At 41.3% G+C, this 19,012-nt stretch overlaps 1 protein-coding gene across 2 annotated transcripts in view; it reads right to left on the minus strand.

The window, feature by feature from the left end:
* Positions 1-6,420: 6,420 nt before the first annotated feature.
* The window catches only part of SPSB4 (splA/ryanodine receptor domain and SOCS box containing 4), a 195,504-nt gene continuing 182,912 nt past the window's right edge, over positions 6,421-19,012 (minus strand). For both annotated transcript variants that reach the window (XM_073674633.1, XM_073674634.1), the window contains exon 3: positions 6,421-7,988. In XM_073674633.1, the coding sequence (XP_073530734.1) occupies positions 7,861-7,988 (128 nt within the window). In that variant the 3' untranslated portion in view covers positions 6,421-7,860. The remainder of the gene's footprint in view (positions 7,989-19,012) is intronic.

The raw sequence follows: 19,012 nt of genomic DNA on the forward strand, positions 1-19,012 counted from the left end.
AAATAAAGGATTTATTTAAAAAAAAATTAGCGTGGGGTTCCCCTTAATTTTAGGCTCTAGCGGAGGTTAAGCAGACGGCTGGGGCAGATGTTTGAAGCCTGGGAAGGGGGTAATACCCATGGAGCTTCCCAGGCTACTAATATCAGCCCCCAGCTGAATGCCTAGCCTTTACTAGCTATTAAAATGGGGGACCCCCCAAAAAATTGACGTGGGGTCCCCCCTATTTTAATAGCTAGCAAAGGCTAGGCAGACAGCTGGGGGCTGATATTAATAGCCCAGGAAGGGTGCCATGAATATTGGCCCCCTCCCAGGCTAGAAACACCAGCCGTCAGCCGCCCCAGAAATGGCACATACATAGGATGCGCCAATTCTGGCACTTAGCCTCGCTCTTCCCACTGCCCTGTAGCGGTGGCAGTGGGGTAATAGGGCTGGGGTTGATGTCAGCTTATAATGCCAGCTGACATCAAGCTCAGGTTAGTAATGGAGAGGCGTCTATAAGACACCCCCATTACTAACCCCATAGTCAAAGTTAAAAAAAAACACAAACACCCAGAATAAAGTCCTTTAATTGAAATAAAGACACAATTCTTTATTGTTCTAAATTAAACCATACTTACCGTCACGCCCATTCCAGCTGAAGCCAACGATCCCCTGCAATAAAAGAAAAATAATAAAGCAACATCATCCTTACCTTTCCATGGTTCCCACGACAGCTTCAGCTCTGCTACATCGAGATGACAGGCTGGACCGCAGCAGAACGCTGCCATCCAGCCTGTCATCCCGCGGACACTGAGAAGCGCAGGCATGCTTGCGCTCCTCAGCGTCTCTCTGTGACGGCATCCAGATGAGCCGAGGTCATGTCCAATGAACTCGGCTCACCTCATGCACGTCACTGACAGCGTGGGAAAATTCTCACGCTGAAGCGCTGAGTGCAGGAGAATTCTCCCACGCTGTCAGTGACGTGCATAAGGTGAGCTCATGTCCAATGAACTCAGCTCACCTCATGCACGTCACTGACAGCGTGGGAAAATTCTCCTGCACTCAGCGCTTCAGCGTGAGAATTCTCACACGCTGAAGCGCTGAGTGCAGGAGAATTTTCCCACGCTGTCAGTGACGTGCATGAGGTGAGCCGAGTTCATTGGACATTAACTCGGCTCATCTGGATGCCCTCACAGAGAGACACTGTGGAGCGCAAGCATGCCTGCGCTTCTCAGTGTCTGCGGGATGACAGGCTGGATGGCAGCGTTCTGCAGGTCCAGCCTGTCATCTCGATGTAGCAGAGCTGGAGCCGTCCTGGGAACCATGGAAAGGTAAGGATGATGTTGCTTTATTATTTTTCTTTTATTTCAGGAGATCGTTGGCTTCAGCTGGAATGGGCGTGATGGTAAGTATGGTTTAATTTAGAACAATAAAGAATTGTGTGTTTATTTCAATTAAAGGACTTTTTTCTGGGTGTTGTGTTTTTTTTAAATACTTTACTAGAAATTCATGGTGGTCATGTCTAATATTGGCGTGACCCCATGAATTTCGGGCTTAGGGCCAGCTGATAATGCCAAGCTGGCCCTAACCCCTTTATTACCCAGTGAGCCAACGCATCAGGGCCCTGGATGAATTGGGTACAGCGCCAGAAGATGGCCCTTCTATGAACGCGCCATTTTCCGGGGTGGCTGCGGACTGCAATTTGCAGCGGGGGTGGCCCAGAAAGCTTGGGCCTCCCTGCGCTGCGGATTCCAGCCCCCAGCTGCCTAGTTGTACCTGGCTGGACTCAAAAACAGGGCGAAGCCCCACGTCAATTTTCTTTAAATTATTTCATGAAATAATTAAGAAAAAAAGGGCTTCCCTATATTGTTGTGTCCGGCCAGGTACAAATAGGCAGCTGGTGGTTGGGGGCAGCCCGTTCCTGCCTGCTGCACCTGACTGGACACAAATATAGTGCGAAGCCCCACGTCAATTTTTTTTAAATTATTTCATGAATTTCCTGAAATAATAAAAAAAAATTGAAGTGGGGCTTCGCACTATATTTGTGTCCAGCCAGGTACAGCAGGCAGGAACGGGCTGCCCCCAACCACCAGCTGCCTATTTGTACCTGGCCGGACACAACAATATAGGGAAGGCCTTTTTTTCTTAATTATTTCATGAATTTCATGAAATAATAAAAAAAAATTGAAGTGGGGCTTCGCACTATATTTGTGTCCAGCCAGGTACAGCAGGCAGGAACGGGCTGCCCCCAACCACCAGCTGCCTATTTGTACCTGGCCGGACATAACAATATAGGGAAGGCCTTTTTTTCTTAATTATTTCATGAATTTCATGAAATAATTAAAAAAAAAATACGTGGGGCTTCGCCCTATTTTTGTGTCCAGCCAGGTACAACTAGGCAGCTGGGGGCTGGAATCTGCAGCGCAGGGAGGCCCAAGCTTTCTGGGCCCCCCCCCGCTGCAAATTGCAGTCCGCAGCCACCCCGGAAAATGGCGCGTTCATAGAAGCGCCATCTTCTGGCGCTGTACCCAACTCATCCAGGGCCCTGGTGCGGTGGCTCACTGGGTAATAAAGGGGTTAGGGACAGCTTGGTATTATCAGCTGGCCCTAAGCCCAAAATTCATGGGGTCACGCCAGTATTAGACATGACCGCCATGAATTTCTAGTAAAGTATTTAAAAAAAACACAACACCCAGAATAAAGTCCTTTAATTGAAATAAACACACAATTCTTTATTGTTCTAAATTAAACCATACTTACCATCACACCCATTCCAGCTGAAGCCAACGATCTCCTGCAATAAAAGAAAAATAATAAACCAACATCATCCTTACCTTTCCATGGTTCCCAGGACGGCTCCAGCTCTGCTACATCGAGATGACAGGCTGGACCGCAGCAGAACGCTGCCATCCAGCCTGTCATCCCGCAGACACTGAGAAGCGCAGGCATGCTTGCGCTCCTCAGTGTCTCGCTGTGACGGCATAAAGATGAGCCGAGTTAATGTCCAATGAACTCAGCTCACCTCATGCACGTCACTGACAGCGTGGGAAAATTCTCACGCTGAAATGCTGAGTGCAGGAGAATTCTCCCACGCTGTAAGTGACGTGCATGAGGTGAGCAGAGATCATTGGACATGAACTCACCTCATGCACGTCACTGACAGCGCTTCAGCGTGAGAATTTTCCCACACTGTCAGTGACGTGCATGAGGTGAGTTCATGTCCAATGATCTCTGCTCACCTCATGCACGTCACTGACAGCGTGGGAGAATTCTCCTGCACTCAGCGCTTCAGCGTGAGAATTCTCACACGCTGAAGCGCTGAGTGCAGGAGAATTTTCCCACGCTGTCAGTGACGTGCATGAGGTGCGCCGAGTTCATTGGACATGAACTCGGCTCATCTGGATGCCGTCACAGCGAGACACTGAGGAGCGCAAGCATGCCTGCGCTTCTCAGTGTCCGCGGGATGACAGGCTGGATGGCAGCTTTCTCCTGCGGTCCAGCCTGTCATCTCGATGTAGCAGAGCTGAAGCTGTCCTGGGAACCATCGAAAGGTAAGGATGATGTTGGTTTATTATTTTATTTTTATTACAGGAGATCGTTGGCTTCAGCTGGAATGGGCGTGATGGTAAGTATGGTTTAATTTAGAACAATAAAGAATTGTGTGTTTATTTCAATTAAAGGACTTTATTCTGGGTGTTTGTGTTTTTTTTTAACTTTTACTATGGGGTTAGTAATGGGGGTGTCTTATAGACGCCTCTCCATTACTAACCTGGGCTTGATGTCAGCAGGCGTTATAAGCTGACATCAACCCCAACCCTATTACCCCACTGCCACCGCTACAGGGCAGTGGGAAGAGCGAGGCTAAGTGCCAGAATTGGCGCATCCTATGGATGCGCCATTTCTGGGGCGGCTGACGGCTGGTGTTTCTAGCCTGGGAGGGGGCCAATATTCATGGCACCCTTCCTGAGCTATTAATGTCAGCCCCCAGCTGTCTGCCTAGCCTTTGCTAGCTATTAACATAGGGGGGACCCCACGTCATTTTTTTTGGGGGGGGGTCCCCCATTTTAATAGCTAGTAAAGGCTAAGTATTCAGCTGGGGGCTGATATTAGTAGCCTGGGAAGCTCCGTGGGTATTAACCCCTTCCCAGGCTTCAAACCTCTGCCCCAGCCGTCTGCTTAACCTCCGCTAGAGCCTAAAATTACGGGGAACCCCACGCCAATTTTTATTTTAATAAATCCTTTATTTTAACACGAAATGACAAGTACAGTAACCAACACTGTCGCTGTACTTATTATAAATGTGACTGACATGTTTCTATCTATCTAATCTATGTGTGAAGCTCTATTCTTTCTGTTCTAAATTGTCGGGTACCGCTGCTGAATTGCCGGCCGGCTTTTTTAAAGAGACGGTGCATGAAAACACTAATATTTTTTTTACTAAATCCTTTACACTAAATGACAAGTGCAGTAACCAACACTGTCACTGTACTTCTTATATATGTGACTGACATGTTTCTATCTATCTAATCTATGTGTGATGCTCTATTCCTTCTTGTCTAAATTGTCGGGTACCGGTGTATACCGCTGCTGAATTTGCCGGCCGGCTTTTTTAAAGAGAGTGTCTTCTGAGCAGTTTGTCAGCTTTTGGACACCTTTGCAGGTGTTTTCTATGTGTTTCTATGTGTTTTTGTTTGCCTGCCATTGGTTTTAACGGTGTTCGACGGTGTTCTAAGGTGTTCGACGAACAGTTCGACGAACAGTTCCTCGAACATCCCGGTGTTCGACGAACCGAACCGAACCCGAACACTATGGGGGTGGCTCAACACTAGTCATTATTCCACCCCTCAGTGTGTTTGGGATGCAGTTACTGACAGCTCAGATGTTCAATCTGGTGCAGCGGCATGCTAAAGCTGTCAGTACTTTGACAGCTTAATCATCCAGTCTGGTGCAGAGGCGTGCTGAGCTGTCTGTGTTCGGCTGTCCAATCTGAGATTTGGAGGTGCTGGACTGCGTTCAGGTGTTCTCTGTCTTAGGTGATTGTCCAGCTACCTAGCTGTGCTGTCAATCCCAGATCTCTGCCAGACCTTGATTTAAGCTTTGTGTGGTTTGTTCCTCTGTGCCTTGCTTGTGGATCTTTTTGCTGCATAGCCTTGGACCTTGTTCTGACTATCTGTTTAGCCTAGCTCCTTTGCTTTGATCCATTATCCTCCTGGTAATCTGACCTCAGACCGTTATCTGACTACGCCATTGTCTCTTCCCTCTATTTATGACATACCCTTCTGGCTCTTGACCTCAGACTCCTTGACTACACTGACTCACGGCTTGACCATGTAAGGTGACTCAGTGTTACATCATGTTTTCAGGATTTCCTTAGTATTGCACAAGTAATAGAATTAATATCAAGGCATCAGAAATTGTCACAGGTTCTCTCACTTGTGCAATACTAAGAAAATCCTGAAAACATCTGTTTGGGGTCCATGAGGACTGGAGTTGGAGAAACACTGATCTACAATGTCTACAGGGAGTCTGAAACACCCCTCCTATCTCATCATTGGTTCAGGCTGTTGCTCTGCCCTCCCCCTCTGTCTCTGCCTCTTCTGATTGGCCGCTGTCAGGTGTATCAGAGGCTCATCAACAGATGGAGAACTGACTTGTATTGCAGCACAAGCAGAATCATCATAAAGTATAGACACTAAATCAACAGTGAAAAAGCGATGCTTGGTAAATATAACAAATACTGTGGTTAATAAACCTTAAAAAAAGCAGATTCCGAGAGATCACTTTAAACTACAGCTGAATTAAAGAGGTTCTCCACCAAAGATTTGAAAAACATAAAAAAAGGTCAGATGGGCAATGGAATAACTATATTTATAATTATAAGTAAAGTCATTCCATTGCCCATCTGAACCTTTTTAATATTTTTCTAAATGTCATCTTTGGTGGAGAACCTCAACAGTAGTTTAAAGTGATCTCTTAGAATCTGCTTCTTTAACTGTCAGAATGACGCTGATTACTCAGCTGTAGTTTAAGACTCTCACATTATTTGATATAGCTCTGGTTGCTGGGGATAGATGGCTAAACAATCTTTCAAATAGAGTTGACAAACCAATTGTCTGGTCTTCAGCTCAAGGCCAATCTGATTCAGAGCCGAAGTCAGAGAAGTGCAGTGCTCAAAATGCTGTATTGACATATTCATTGATTTTCGTTAGGTGGAGAGCACTTCTACATATTTTTTTTACAGTTGTATAAAGGTCTTTTTTACTAGACTAGTATGAAATGATGTGCTTTTTGCTGAACAATAAAGACTGATAAATGCAGTTGATGATCCATCCAGAAGTTGTCACCATGAAAAGTCTTGACAGTATCTGCCGGTAGGTATATCGAGAAAAGAGATCAAGAAAGCAATTTACTAAAAATAAAGGAAATAAAATAATTGGAAGTAGTTCTCTTTTTTTATTTATATTTTTTTCAGCAAACCCTTCAAAAATCTCAAGCATCACTGACCAAATCCAGACAATTCCCAAAATGACAAACCAAAAAGTTATGCATTCATACAGATGTGGAATCACTTGGTTGGTTCCAACAATAGCCATAGTCTGAGTAGAGAAATTAGAAGCCATGATATATCTTAATAACATGGCTACTGGAGATAAATGTGATTTCATGACAACATTTTGAAACATTAAATTAGAGTCGGTCTTAAGAGTAAAATTTGTATTTGGTTTGATGAAAGTGATGCTCCTCACAATGTCATTGTGGACTCTTTTGTGACGCATACATGACATCATCAAGGGGTTGGAGTCTGATTACTGAGTACCTAAAGATTGACAAATGATTCGGGTTGTTATTGCCTTTTTCAAAACATACACCTGGAATGCCCCCAACTATGGTTTCGTAAAACACAAATCATAATTGTAGACAATATGTATAGACATACAGATTAAATTTAATATTTGGGTGTCGAAAATAAGTATTTGTGTTTTTAATTAATTCTACTGGCAAAAACATTTCGGTAAGATTTTACAGGAGATGTAAAATTCACGATAGACCTCAATTCTGGTGATGGCCAATTCTTATACATTCTGTCTACTGGTACAGGAATGCCTAATGCTTGCATCCCCCAGAAACTAGCCATTCTTTGAGTGTTAGGGGAGCATGACCCTTGGGCATGTTATCTCCTTTGCTTACACTGTCCTCTGTCTGTAGAGCAGGGGGGGGGAGCCCTGGTAAGGTTGACGTTATCTATTGGTAAAGAGGACCACCTGACTGTGACCCCACCTCTCCCATAAGCCCAATACCATCAACGGGGGGCTAAATCTATGGTATATATGGACATTTGGGTTACAACTATCCTCACTGGAACAGAGGTGAGTTTTCTGGTTGCCATATAATTCTCCGGTGTTCATGGATTATTAGCTGCATGGTGCAAGCTTTCTACTAGCGAAACATGAATGTCGCCACATTGATATGCATTTGCTAGGCAGCCCTTGCTCTCTTTTAATGGCATTGATATATGTGCCTTTAAGATGTGCAAAATGTTATAACTTTACGACATCTGCTAAACTTTTATATAGGCTATATTAAAAGGAAATGGCTGGACAGAATTTGGGAATCCTTTCGAAAAGACAGTACTGGATGGAATATCAAACAAGATTTTTCCAGTAGTCCATTAATGCTCTCTGGCACTGCATCCAGCAAAAAAAAAAAAAAGAAGAACACTATTTATATATATATATATATATTAAAAATTAAATAATGTGTAAATATCCATCGTAAAGGAATTTTGCTTCCATGTAAACAATATCTGCCGTGCTGCATTGTGTCTTCTCTTCGGTCTCCTGCGTTGTTGTCCGGCTGAGGCTTAGAGGCGCAGTGATGATGTCACTGATATTGTAAATAGTTCTTTAATGCCTGAGGCAAAGGTAAAGATTCAATTTGGTGCAAACGTTCTCTGCCGATAGCAAACCGAACTGATCTCCGGCACAAGTCCATCAAAGGCAACGGCTCCGCTGAAACAAAACAAAACAAAACACATAAATTACTATTTTACTGTATCATCAGACAGAATTCATAGTGACAAAATATTCTGAACCAAAAAAAAGTAATTGGAATGTCACCAAATAAGATGACACCATTAAAGGGAAGCTATTATCAAAAATCAACCTATTGTTTAAATCAGGGTTTTCTGTTAAATATATATATTTTAACTTTTGTCAATGTTTTTTTTTCTATTTTACATAATGCAATCTTTATTAAAAAGCAAAATTAGTAATTTAGCAATGTTTGGCCACTAGGGATTTTTTTAAACTCTAGTTTCCTGTACCTTCAGGAAACAACATATGTACATTCGCCACAATGAACAAACTCAGATCCTATCTTTTGTATTGAATCATGTAATAGACGTGTGCAAAGTTCATTGTGAAGAAAAGGGCAACAGGGTTAACTGTGACATCACCTATTGTAAATGGTGTTTTTTAAACTCTAGCTTCCTGTATTTTCAGGAAACAACACATATACATTAGCCACAAGCTCAGACCCTATGTTTTGCATTGAAGCAGCTAATGAGCATATGCATAGGTCATTGTGAAGGGAGTGGCAACAGGGTCAGCTGTCACATCTCCTGTTGTGAATCGTGGATTTTGTATTATCAGCTGCGTATATTATAAACCTGATATTAAATTGAGCATTTTAGAGTCCAGGTGAAGTGTGAGAGAGCTCATGAAATCCAAGTGTATTCAGTCTCGGCCCACCTAATGTGACTGACTGCAGCTTGTACTGAGCAGCATCGGGAAAGAGAGACTCTGAGGAGCTGTCAATCAGGCTAGATGGGCAGAGATTGAGTTTAAACTATATAGCTATTCTGACCTGAATTCTGGCATGAAAAGTAAATATACCATAAGGTTTAAGAGAGCTATACATCAATGTATGAGGTTTATATAGTAAAATCTGCCAATAGATTTGCTTTTAATGTATTAATAAAATATGAACAACCTTTAAATGTAAATTTCTTCCTTTGTGATTTCACAAAATATACATTGCAAGTCTCTAATCCTGTAGTATTATCCAAATCAATCGTTCTTGGTGTATCTCACCCCATCTCATTTCAACGGGTGCTGTCTAGTGCCTCAAATATCAGAGGGCCCCTGGATTGATACTTCTCATATCAGCTTGTCATTAGTTGCCCAAGCCGTATAAGCCCTTTATAATTAACCCTTGCCCTGTGCTGAGGTTTTCCTACGTGATTTTCCAGGGATGTGGCGGTCTACTCAACACAACTTGCCCTCTTCCTTGGAGAATGCATTCTGTGAAATATACATCTCGTTCTATCTGCTTGTCCCCTTTAATTCTATTCCACCTCCCACCTCCGCCTGGTTCACTAATAGGTTTCATGTTTTATTAGGAGATGTGCCAGTCTAGGATGCTATGCAAAGGTCAAATCTCCAAACCTCTAATAATGTTCTAAAAAATCACTGCCAAGCGAGTGTGGCAAAATGCTTCAAGGGATTTGGAATCGACTCCTTAAGGCTTTTGTGTGTTGGGCTGCATACAACGCAGACGCTGCAATGCGGTGTGGAATTTCTACTTTCCACAGGAAACCATAGGTTTCCTTATAGGCTATGAAAATACTAGTCATGCAGATTTGTACAGTAACACACTGTGTGGAGCTCATACCTTCTCTAAGGTCTACTATGGAGCCCTGTGCTGAGAAGAAGCTATGTGTAAATGAATGTAGACGACAGTCTGTACTTGTCATCTCTTGCAGACAATTATGAATTATCAGGTCTGGGATGTTTTTGGCATTTATTAACTTTAGAAGTGACTTTATAATTGAGAGTCAAATGAGTAATATGATTATTTACAAGTTATCCTCGTTAACTGTTCTGCTGCCCCACAGTAATAAAATAACCATTAAATCCATTAATCATTATTGCCTGGAGACTGAAGATGATTTCAGTTTTGACTATAGCAGTTTTCTGTGTAAACTATAACGTTCATCAGGATACAAAGTTTTACAAGTGTTGAAGCTTTTTTTTGCATTTTATACTTAGAGTTGCCAACAGTTTTAAAATAATTTCATAGTTTTTACATAAAATGTCCATTTTGATAAGAATGAGGCCTCAGGAAAGTAATACTATAACTGACCATTGTGGTATCAACAAACTTTGTAAAAATCAATAGCAGAAGCAAATATAGTTTCTAATTTATTTTTTCTCTTCTTCCCTGTCTCCTGAACTTTTTTTCATTCACTCAGAAAACAGTTCTGATCCACCTTACTCAAGACAAAATCTGCAAAGTCACTGAGGGATCATATTGCATGCTGCTGATTGAAGTCTATGGAGAGTGAAAGGTGGGAAGAGGAGGTGCTCTTAAGTGTTTTATTTCAGCCCAAAGATGGATTCACAGCTATACTGCTCAGTACTGCTGAATATTATGTTCCATGCTGAGCTTCTGCTACATAGAGACAAGACTTAACACTTTAAGATAACAAAGTAAGCAATGCTCCTTCTACAACACTAGACTGCTGCTGTCAATCACAGGTTGCTGTGAACTCTTGCCATCCACTGTGTTATCACTGCTGAATCCAGTGATTGACTGCAGTGGTCATTTATAGTAATTAGGATGTCAATGTTTGAGATCCCTAGAAAAAAAAGCTGCTGATGCATCAGGGGCTTTAGCATGTAGTTTGTTTTTGTTATTTTAAAGCATTCCCAATATCAACCTCATTTTTTTATTTATAAAAATGAACAACTCCTTTAAGCACATCATTAAAGCAATATATTTCAGTGCACTACATGCACATATACTTCAGCGACCCATGTGCACACTGTCTTTATACAATGCCGTAGGGATATAACATAGTAAATAAACACAGCTTCTGCTGTTAAGCTCCTGGGATCCACGCTTAGTGATGAAAACATAACTAGATGTAACTAAGTACAAGACAAAGACAACTCCATGTTATCTTATACAAAGCTAGGCACAAAAATTAGGGGTTTCAGAAGGCCAAAAATACCTCATTTACACTACTTCCCTCCAACTATCTGTGGAAAGTGGGTCTACCATGGTTTTAATGCTGTTGCCTATTGTAGTGATTCGGATACTTGGAAAGTTGTCAATGACTTGTTACATATGTGCATTATGGGGCATGGCTACTTTTTATATTAAGATGGGTCTACAAATAGCTACCTAATCTCATCAACAGAACAGTTCATTGATCTACAGCAAGTGATTATCAGCAATTAATCTTTTTAAGTTATGCTATGGCTATCCAGCACAACAACCTTCACAGACTAAGCCTGACCTCCAGGGGATGGAAAGCTTCTCAGCAGACGGCTCCTGTGCCTTGGGGTTGAATCACGATGCGCTCCTTCACATACATAAAATGAATTGGAATCAATTGACAGAAACGTCCCAGCACGGTGGTATATTTTGCCAGGTTCGCCATGGCTATTGGCCACTGACTTCCAACTCCACACAGAGAAAAAAAAACACTTGAAATTTTAAATGTCTTCTCCATTTTATGGGCCATTAGACTGAGGAAACGAAAGACTGTCCATATTTCTCACAGTTCTTATGATATAATATGTGGAATGCCATACATGCATAATATTGAGTGATTCTCTGACATAAACTTCATTAGCTGTCTATATATTATGGGAAATCTGATGGATTGCAGTTCGGAGACTGATCAGTGTAGTGCGAATGGTGGAATGTACTTAGACATCTCAGGATCTTTTTTCCTTCCTTAGTTGCAGATTTCTTTCATTTTCTCTAAGCATTTATTAATCTGTATACTGAGTCGTTACCATCTGTGCCTGACATGATCTTACCATACTCAGTTAATACTACCTTGCTTCTTCAGCAATTAAAGGCATATACACCCCTTAAAAAATGAACAACCATAAAAGTAAACAGAGAACTGGAGTCAATATATCTCATGCAAGTCAAATAGGAACTAAGACACCCGGAATCAGCACTAAACTTGTCTATATACTGATGTTATTGATGCACACATAATGTATTCTTGATTTAAATCTGTAATTTCCTAAATCTGTAATTTCCTAAGCTTCACCGATACTGCCCTTTCACCATCAGTTGTGGGTCAAGGCAACTCCACTTCTGGTTTAACCTTTACACAGGACAGTTTCCCCTGTTGACACAAGACCAGTGATGCTTGTGAAAAGGGCCGTCCAACTATTCATTTCAGTAGGTAAGCCAGACTTCTTTCTGTATATGCATCAGCCATGATAGAGAAGGGGGCTGGTTATCTACTGAAATGAGCAGTCAGCCAGCCCCCTTAAAGAGAATCTATCAGTAGGAACAACCCTCCTAAGCCGTCTATATGGGCATGTAGGTCATAGAAAGATGAATAGAATGATACCTTGATATCTATGATCCGATGTCTTATTCTAGAGATATCCATGTTTTTCTTAATATGTAAATGAGATGTTCATGACTATGGGCTGGAAATAGATCTCCCTGAGAATCTTCCTCCAGAGCTTATTTTAATATGAAAGGGGGCGTTACTAATGTGAAACAAGTAATGACTGACAGTCTGCTCTACTACATGTCTCACACTGGTAATGCCCCTTTAATTTAAAATAATATCTGGAGGTAGATTCTCAGAGAGATCTGTGACCGGCCCATAGAAAGTTGAATAAAATGATCTGTAATCTGATATCTTATTTCAGAGTAATCCACATTTTTGTTATTATGTAAATGAGCTGTTAAGATCTATGGGCCCGACATAGATCTCCTTGAGACATAGATCTCCCAGTGTGAGACACATAGATCAGTAGAGCGGACTGTCAGTCATTACATGGTAACGCCTACTTTAATTTACAATAAGCCCTGGAGGTAGATTATCTGGGAGATCTACGTCACGCCCATAGATCTTAATAGCTAATTTACATATTAATAAAAATGTGGATAACTCTGGAATAAGACATCAGATCATAGATATCAAGGTATCATTTTACTCAGCTTTCCATGACCTACATGTCCATATAGATGGCTTAGGATGGGGTGATCCTACTGACAGATTCCTTTTAATGAAGTCTTTTAAAATGTTATACATGAAAATGTAGCAATCACATGGTAGTAAGCAGAAATTGTATACATATATATTAAAGCTGGGACCGTTCACTGTTTGGCTTACGATATAACATGCGTTTCATTTATTAATGTCAAGAAAGCGTGACGTCGTGTCACATCACACAGTCATTAATGAGATCTCGTAGCAGTCACACTACACAACACAAGCCTGCGTTCTCATTGAGGTAAATGCTGACGCATGACACACACCCTCAGTAATGTCTCCCGCTGTGGTAATGCTTGATAAACGTCTGCAATTTTACAGCCTTTTTTTTTTTTATTCTAATATTCTCATTTGGCAAAATTTTCCTTACATCATCTGTGGCAGTAATGATTTAGGGAGCGCTATGAAAGAGTTTACGTAGGCGCTGATGACATGGCCTGTATTCTCAGCCTATACATTGAACATTAAAATAACATTTTGTCCCCTCTGCAGCTCGCAGCCCAGTGTTCATTTATCTTCAGCGCTCCCCGCGGATGGCTCAGATTCTCCGCAGACTAAACAATCTCTGGGTCATGACAGGAGTGGAAACTGCAGTGACGGCAGCTTGGATTCCAGAAGATTAAAGGTACTGGTCTGGGAAATAGTTCTAGGTGCTGTGTCTGTGTAAAGTAGATTATCATATTAAGTCATATATTTTGCTTCTGTGTGGTACATTTCCTGCCTTTAACCAGTAATGTCCCTTCTTTAAAAGGCTGTAGATGTAAAGGAATATTGTGACTTGCCAGATTAGAGCTATTAATACTATTGATATTTTTTATTCATATCTACATATTGCGCAGAACATATAAGTATGGCATGTATTAAAGAGGACCTGTCACAGGTCAGAAGGGGACAGTTTTTTCTCTTATTTTATTCCTGCATCTCCCATGAATAATCAATTTTTTTTTTCGAAATCCGCCATATGGTTCCAGAGATATGGGCCTTTTTATTTAGGGCTAATTTGCATGGTTTTACCATAGGGGGTGGTGCTCATAGGATATGTCTTTAAACTACTGTCCATTTTTACGCTTTGAGCAACACTCCTTTAAAGTCCATAAACATTAGCGGTAAATATAAAGGCCAGTATCTCTGGAATGAATAGTATGGCAGATTTTTTTTTTTAAATAATAATAATTAATATTCAACGGTAGTAAAAGAAGTGCAAAAACTGGTCACTTTCTACCTGGTGACAGGTCGAATTTAACCATAATTTAAAAAAAAGAATAGACTAAAAAATAAAAACTCTTGTACATTGCCTTAAAGGACTGGGGTTTTCTTTTTACTTAAAGGGAACCTGTGACATGAACAAAACACTGTTAACCTGCAGATGTGGGGTCAATCAGCAGGTTTATACCGTTCTGAAGCCATGCAGCTGCCGCACTGAAAGCTCACGTGTTGGGAGGACATTAACTTTATTCCTCCCGGCAGCCTTCGGTTTTCAGTCATAGAGGCGAGTCCGGCTCATTTTCACTCACTGCTCAGTTCCTAGTGAGTGACGGCTATAACTATGCCCCAGCACTGACTGACAGTCGGCTCAACAGTGCATCAGTACAGAGCAGGCTGTCAGTCAGTACCGGGGCGTGGTCACAGCTACCACTCACTGTGTACTGAGTGGTGACTGAACCTGCGTCTCTATGACTGAAAGCTGGAGGGAAGCTGCCAGGAGGAATAAAGATCACGTCCCACTGGCAGCTGGACTTCCAGTGCGGCAGCTGCAGGGCTTCAGAAAGCTATTAACCTGCAGATTAACCCCATATCTGCAGGTTAATAGCATTTTTTCACATGACCGGATCCCTTTAACCTCTCCGCCTCTCTGGTGTAAATAATTATATTCCCTATGACATTTTTGAGCATCTTTTCTTAGAACTTTGACTTGCTTTGTCCTTCTATTATTCCTTCTGCAAATGTATGAACAAATTAGATCTTGATTAGGGGTGAGCGGGCCCATGGATATTCGGGTTCATTGGGTTCGACCAAATTTTAGTCCAAAGTTCAGTTCAGGTACCAGAACTCTACCCGAACTTGAACTTAAACCCTGTAGAAGTCAATGAAGACCTAAACGTTGGTGCTGTAAAAGGGCTGCAAAATGGTCATGGTAAGGGCTAGGGGGCTGCCAAAGGAAGCAAAGTACCCCACAGAGTCTCTCTCTCCATCCGAACTCTGAACACTAAAACGGACTTCTGGGAGAACTTTACAGTTCGGGTTCGCTCATCTCTAATCTTGATGTCACCATTCTCCTTGTTAATAGGGTATTTCCCAACACAGCAATGATTGGACTACCCATTGTCAAGAGAAATGGTAACACCCAGTTGTCAATTGAATCATGTATTTCCAGGAACAAAGGAACAGTTTACAGCTAAGTTCTAAGAAAAGATATTCCAACACTGTTAATACAAGGCTGAATGCAATTATTTACTAAAATGCAAGAAAGGCTTTTTTATTAAAGGAGTGTGACATTAGAAAATATTTTTTACTGATATTTGAGGAGTTTTGGCCACTAAGCCTAATAATATGCTGATACTTTCTATTCCGTAAAGATCACTTTTCACTAGTAATCTGATTTATCACAGACAGCATTAAAATAAAATATAACAATTCTATACCTTACTCCCTCTCTGCACAGCGACTTCTGCACAGGTCATGAAGCATGCCCAAATCTATCTCCCATAAAGTCAATTAATGTTCATAGACTCAGACTATATAGTCCATATGACTGCTATAGAGCATATCTCTGTGATTAATAGAGGCTTAGGCAAGATAATAATATAACATAAAAAATAATCTACATTAATAAAAAAAAAAATACATAAGGAAAAATATGTTTTATTATTTGTTTTTTATTACTTCAAAATAATATTCTTTTGCTAGAAGTAATGTTTTTTTTCACTGTCTTCTCCAGTTCTCCAAGACAAGAAACATGACAACAAGGCAAATATGTTTTCAGGGGTTTGAAGCTGCAGAAACAAGATAACTGTTGGCTTATGTCTATCCCCTCAGACTGCAACATAAACTTACTAAAATAACATGGTATTTTTATGGTAGGAACAGGGATAAGTGACTGTTCTCCAGTGGTGCTTATCCCATCAGAAACAACAGGGAGGGATAAATAGGATCCAACCTACTGGATCCCCGCTGCCTTCCATCACATTTAAACCCATGACCTCATGTTGAAATATAAGCTACCATCAGTATCTAATGATTGTTTAAGGACTATGGAAGACTGCTTTTCCTTTAGCAACATTGAGTCCTTACCGTGCTCAAATAACTGATCGGTGAGATGGCCAGAAGGATGCTACTAACGGTCTGTTTAAATTACGTGGACCATAGCATTAAACGACTGCCAATCGGTACATAATTGCCGATCAGCGGCCGTTTAATAGTCTGTTGGACAGGCATACTGCATAATAATATGTGCACAGAACGAAAAGTAATAGATCGTTCAGCACACATAGGTTGCCTTTGCCCTCGGCAGCACTGGTTCTGTTTACAAAGGTTAACGTGCTGCCGAGAACAATGATCTTTTAGATTATTGGGAACGATCGCGCATAGGAACACTCATTCCCCATAAATCTTTAGTGTACATGCACCTGAAGAGACAGTGTACTTTATTATATTAGATATGTTAAAGGGGTTGTCCACTCCTCTTCTTAATAGGCCCAGGGAAATGGAAAATGTGCTGCCCTCTGCTGGCATCAACATTGTCCAGGGCAGCTTGTGAACACTGTAGTCAGTGGCTAACAGATGTTGATCCCAGTAGACAATCAGCAGACACAGAACTAAGTAAAGAGAAGTAAAGAGGAGAGGCACTGATCTAGGAGGTATCAATCTTTTTTTTTTTTAATCATGGGGGTTTGGCCTTTAGAACTGATCCTATAACTCTCGTTACCTTAATAGCAGCGAGTAAAGCAAAAAATACTTTAAAGCATTGAAACTATTCAGAATTTTAGGTGACAGAGAGCTGTAACGTGGTTTATGTCCTACAGTTCTACATCATACTCTACATTTTACACCATACGCTCACATATTTGGATAAACAGCATTGGTAAATGGTAAAAAAAGGATTAAGGAAATGCTATTGGGATGTGGAAACTGCTACCATCTAATAAATGAGTTATGAAGTCATAGAAAAGAGAACATATTGAAATATTTTGTAAGACACTTCAGCCTAAGAGCTGTCAGGGACAGTCTGTATGCTAACTGGGTCCAGAAGTGTGGCTAACCATGATCCAAATGAATCACAGCTCGGGAAAGTGCTAGCAGCTGTAGACACGACAATGTACCACATGTACACAACCGGGAAGATATAGAAATGCAACAAAAATTGTGCACATGCCTTGCACCGAATTTACTATGTTTTTGGACACTTGTTGCAACTTACCCAGCAAGGGGGTACGACTTTGCTGGAAATGTGTAATTTAGCCAAGGAGGGAATGATTTTAAATGTAATTTTTGCCAAAAACCCTGCCTTATGTTAGAGAGGATAAGTAAATCTGCGTGAATGTGTCTAACTGTAGATTGAAGCAAATGAAACTCTTAACATGATGTTGATTTTATCTAATAATGGATGTCAAACTAATTTTAACTTTATACTTCAGCTTTAGGTATAATAAGCCCCCGACTACCCTATAAAACAGAGAGGCTTTTGGATCCTCTTAGGTACCAGGACTCCGATAAAGAAGCACTTGTCACTGCACGATTATGGTGGACGAGTGTTCCTAAGAGCACTCGTTTAATGATAATCGTGCAGACTAAATATAAATGGTTTGCAGTTTTGCTAGTTTTCAAGTTTTATGTGGATGAAATGATCCTTTGGTTTGCACAAAAGATCATTATCCTCGGCAGCACATTGTCCTACGTAAACAGGACCTGAGCTGCCGAGAACTATGCAGTCTACGAGACCAGAATAATCATTTGCTGATCATTCAATGTGCATCTGAAGCCTCGAAATAGTCTATTAAACATCTGCCAAGCAGGAAATATGTAGCAGTTTGTGGTCGCTTTAACGCTGCTCATCATGCAGGGTAAATGGACCTTAAGACTGCGACACCGGAAATTAAGTCATCAAGTTTCAGAATAAAGTGCCGACCAATAATTATAGAATGATTCTTCAATATAGTAAAGGGAGTAGGGGTTACTGGAAATTGAAAACATTTTTCAGGAGTTCCCTCATGGTACTAAGGTTGACAATAACTAGCCTGATTGATAGATTTAACTGGAATCATACAGTGGCTCAGTGGTTAGCATGGTGGCTCAGTGGTTAGCACTGTAGCCTTGCAGCGCTGGGGTCCTACATTCAAATCCCACCAAGGACAACATCTGCAAGGCATTTGTATGTTCTTCCCGTGTTTGCGTGGGTTTTTTCCAGGTACTTCGGTTTCCTCCCACACTCCAAAGACATACATACAATGTAGATTGTGAGCCCCAATGGGGACAGCAATGATAATGTATGTAAAGCGCTGTGGAATATCATAGCGCTATATAAGCAAACATAATGAATAAATCTTAGGTTTCAAACACATTTCTAATATTTCATGCAGAGTTTGTGTGGCTAAAGCTTTCCATTCCCAGTACAGTCACGTCTCGTTTTTCATGCGTTTCCGCGGCGTTTTTGCAGTTGCGTAAACGCCGCGGAAACGCATGAAAAACGCATGGTAGAAGGGCAGCAATGTTCCCCAATGGAAATCCGCATGTGCTGTGCCCATGATGCGGATTTTTCCGCAGCGTAAACGCTGCGGTCAAAAATCCGCAGCATGTCAATTAATTTTGCGGAAACGCTGCTCTTTTGCCGCCATTGACTTGCATTAGACCGCATGGAATCCGCATCACTGTATATGTTGATGCGCTTTTCATGCGGTCTAATGTGCGGATGGTACCCGGGTGTGGATGAGAGGACTCTCATCCAGACCCAGGTACCATTAAAAAAAAAAGAATAAAATAAAAAATATGTATATTCTC

This window comes from Phyllobates terribilis, unplaced genomic scaffold (genome assembly GCF_046119375.1).
Source record: "Phyllobates terribilis strain yellow unplaced genomic scaffold, ASM4611937v1 Scaffold_3__8_contigs__length_932513732, whole genome shotgun sequence".
Lineage (NCBI taxonomy): Eukaryota > Metazoa > Chordata > Amphibia > Anura > Dendrobatidae > Phyllobates > Phyllobates terribilis.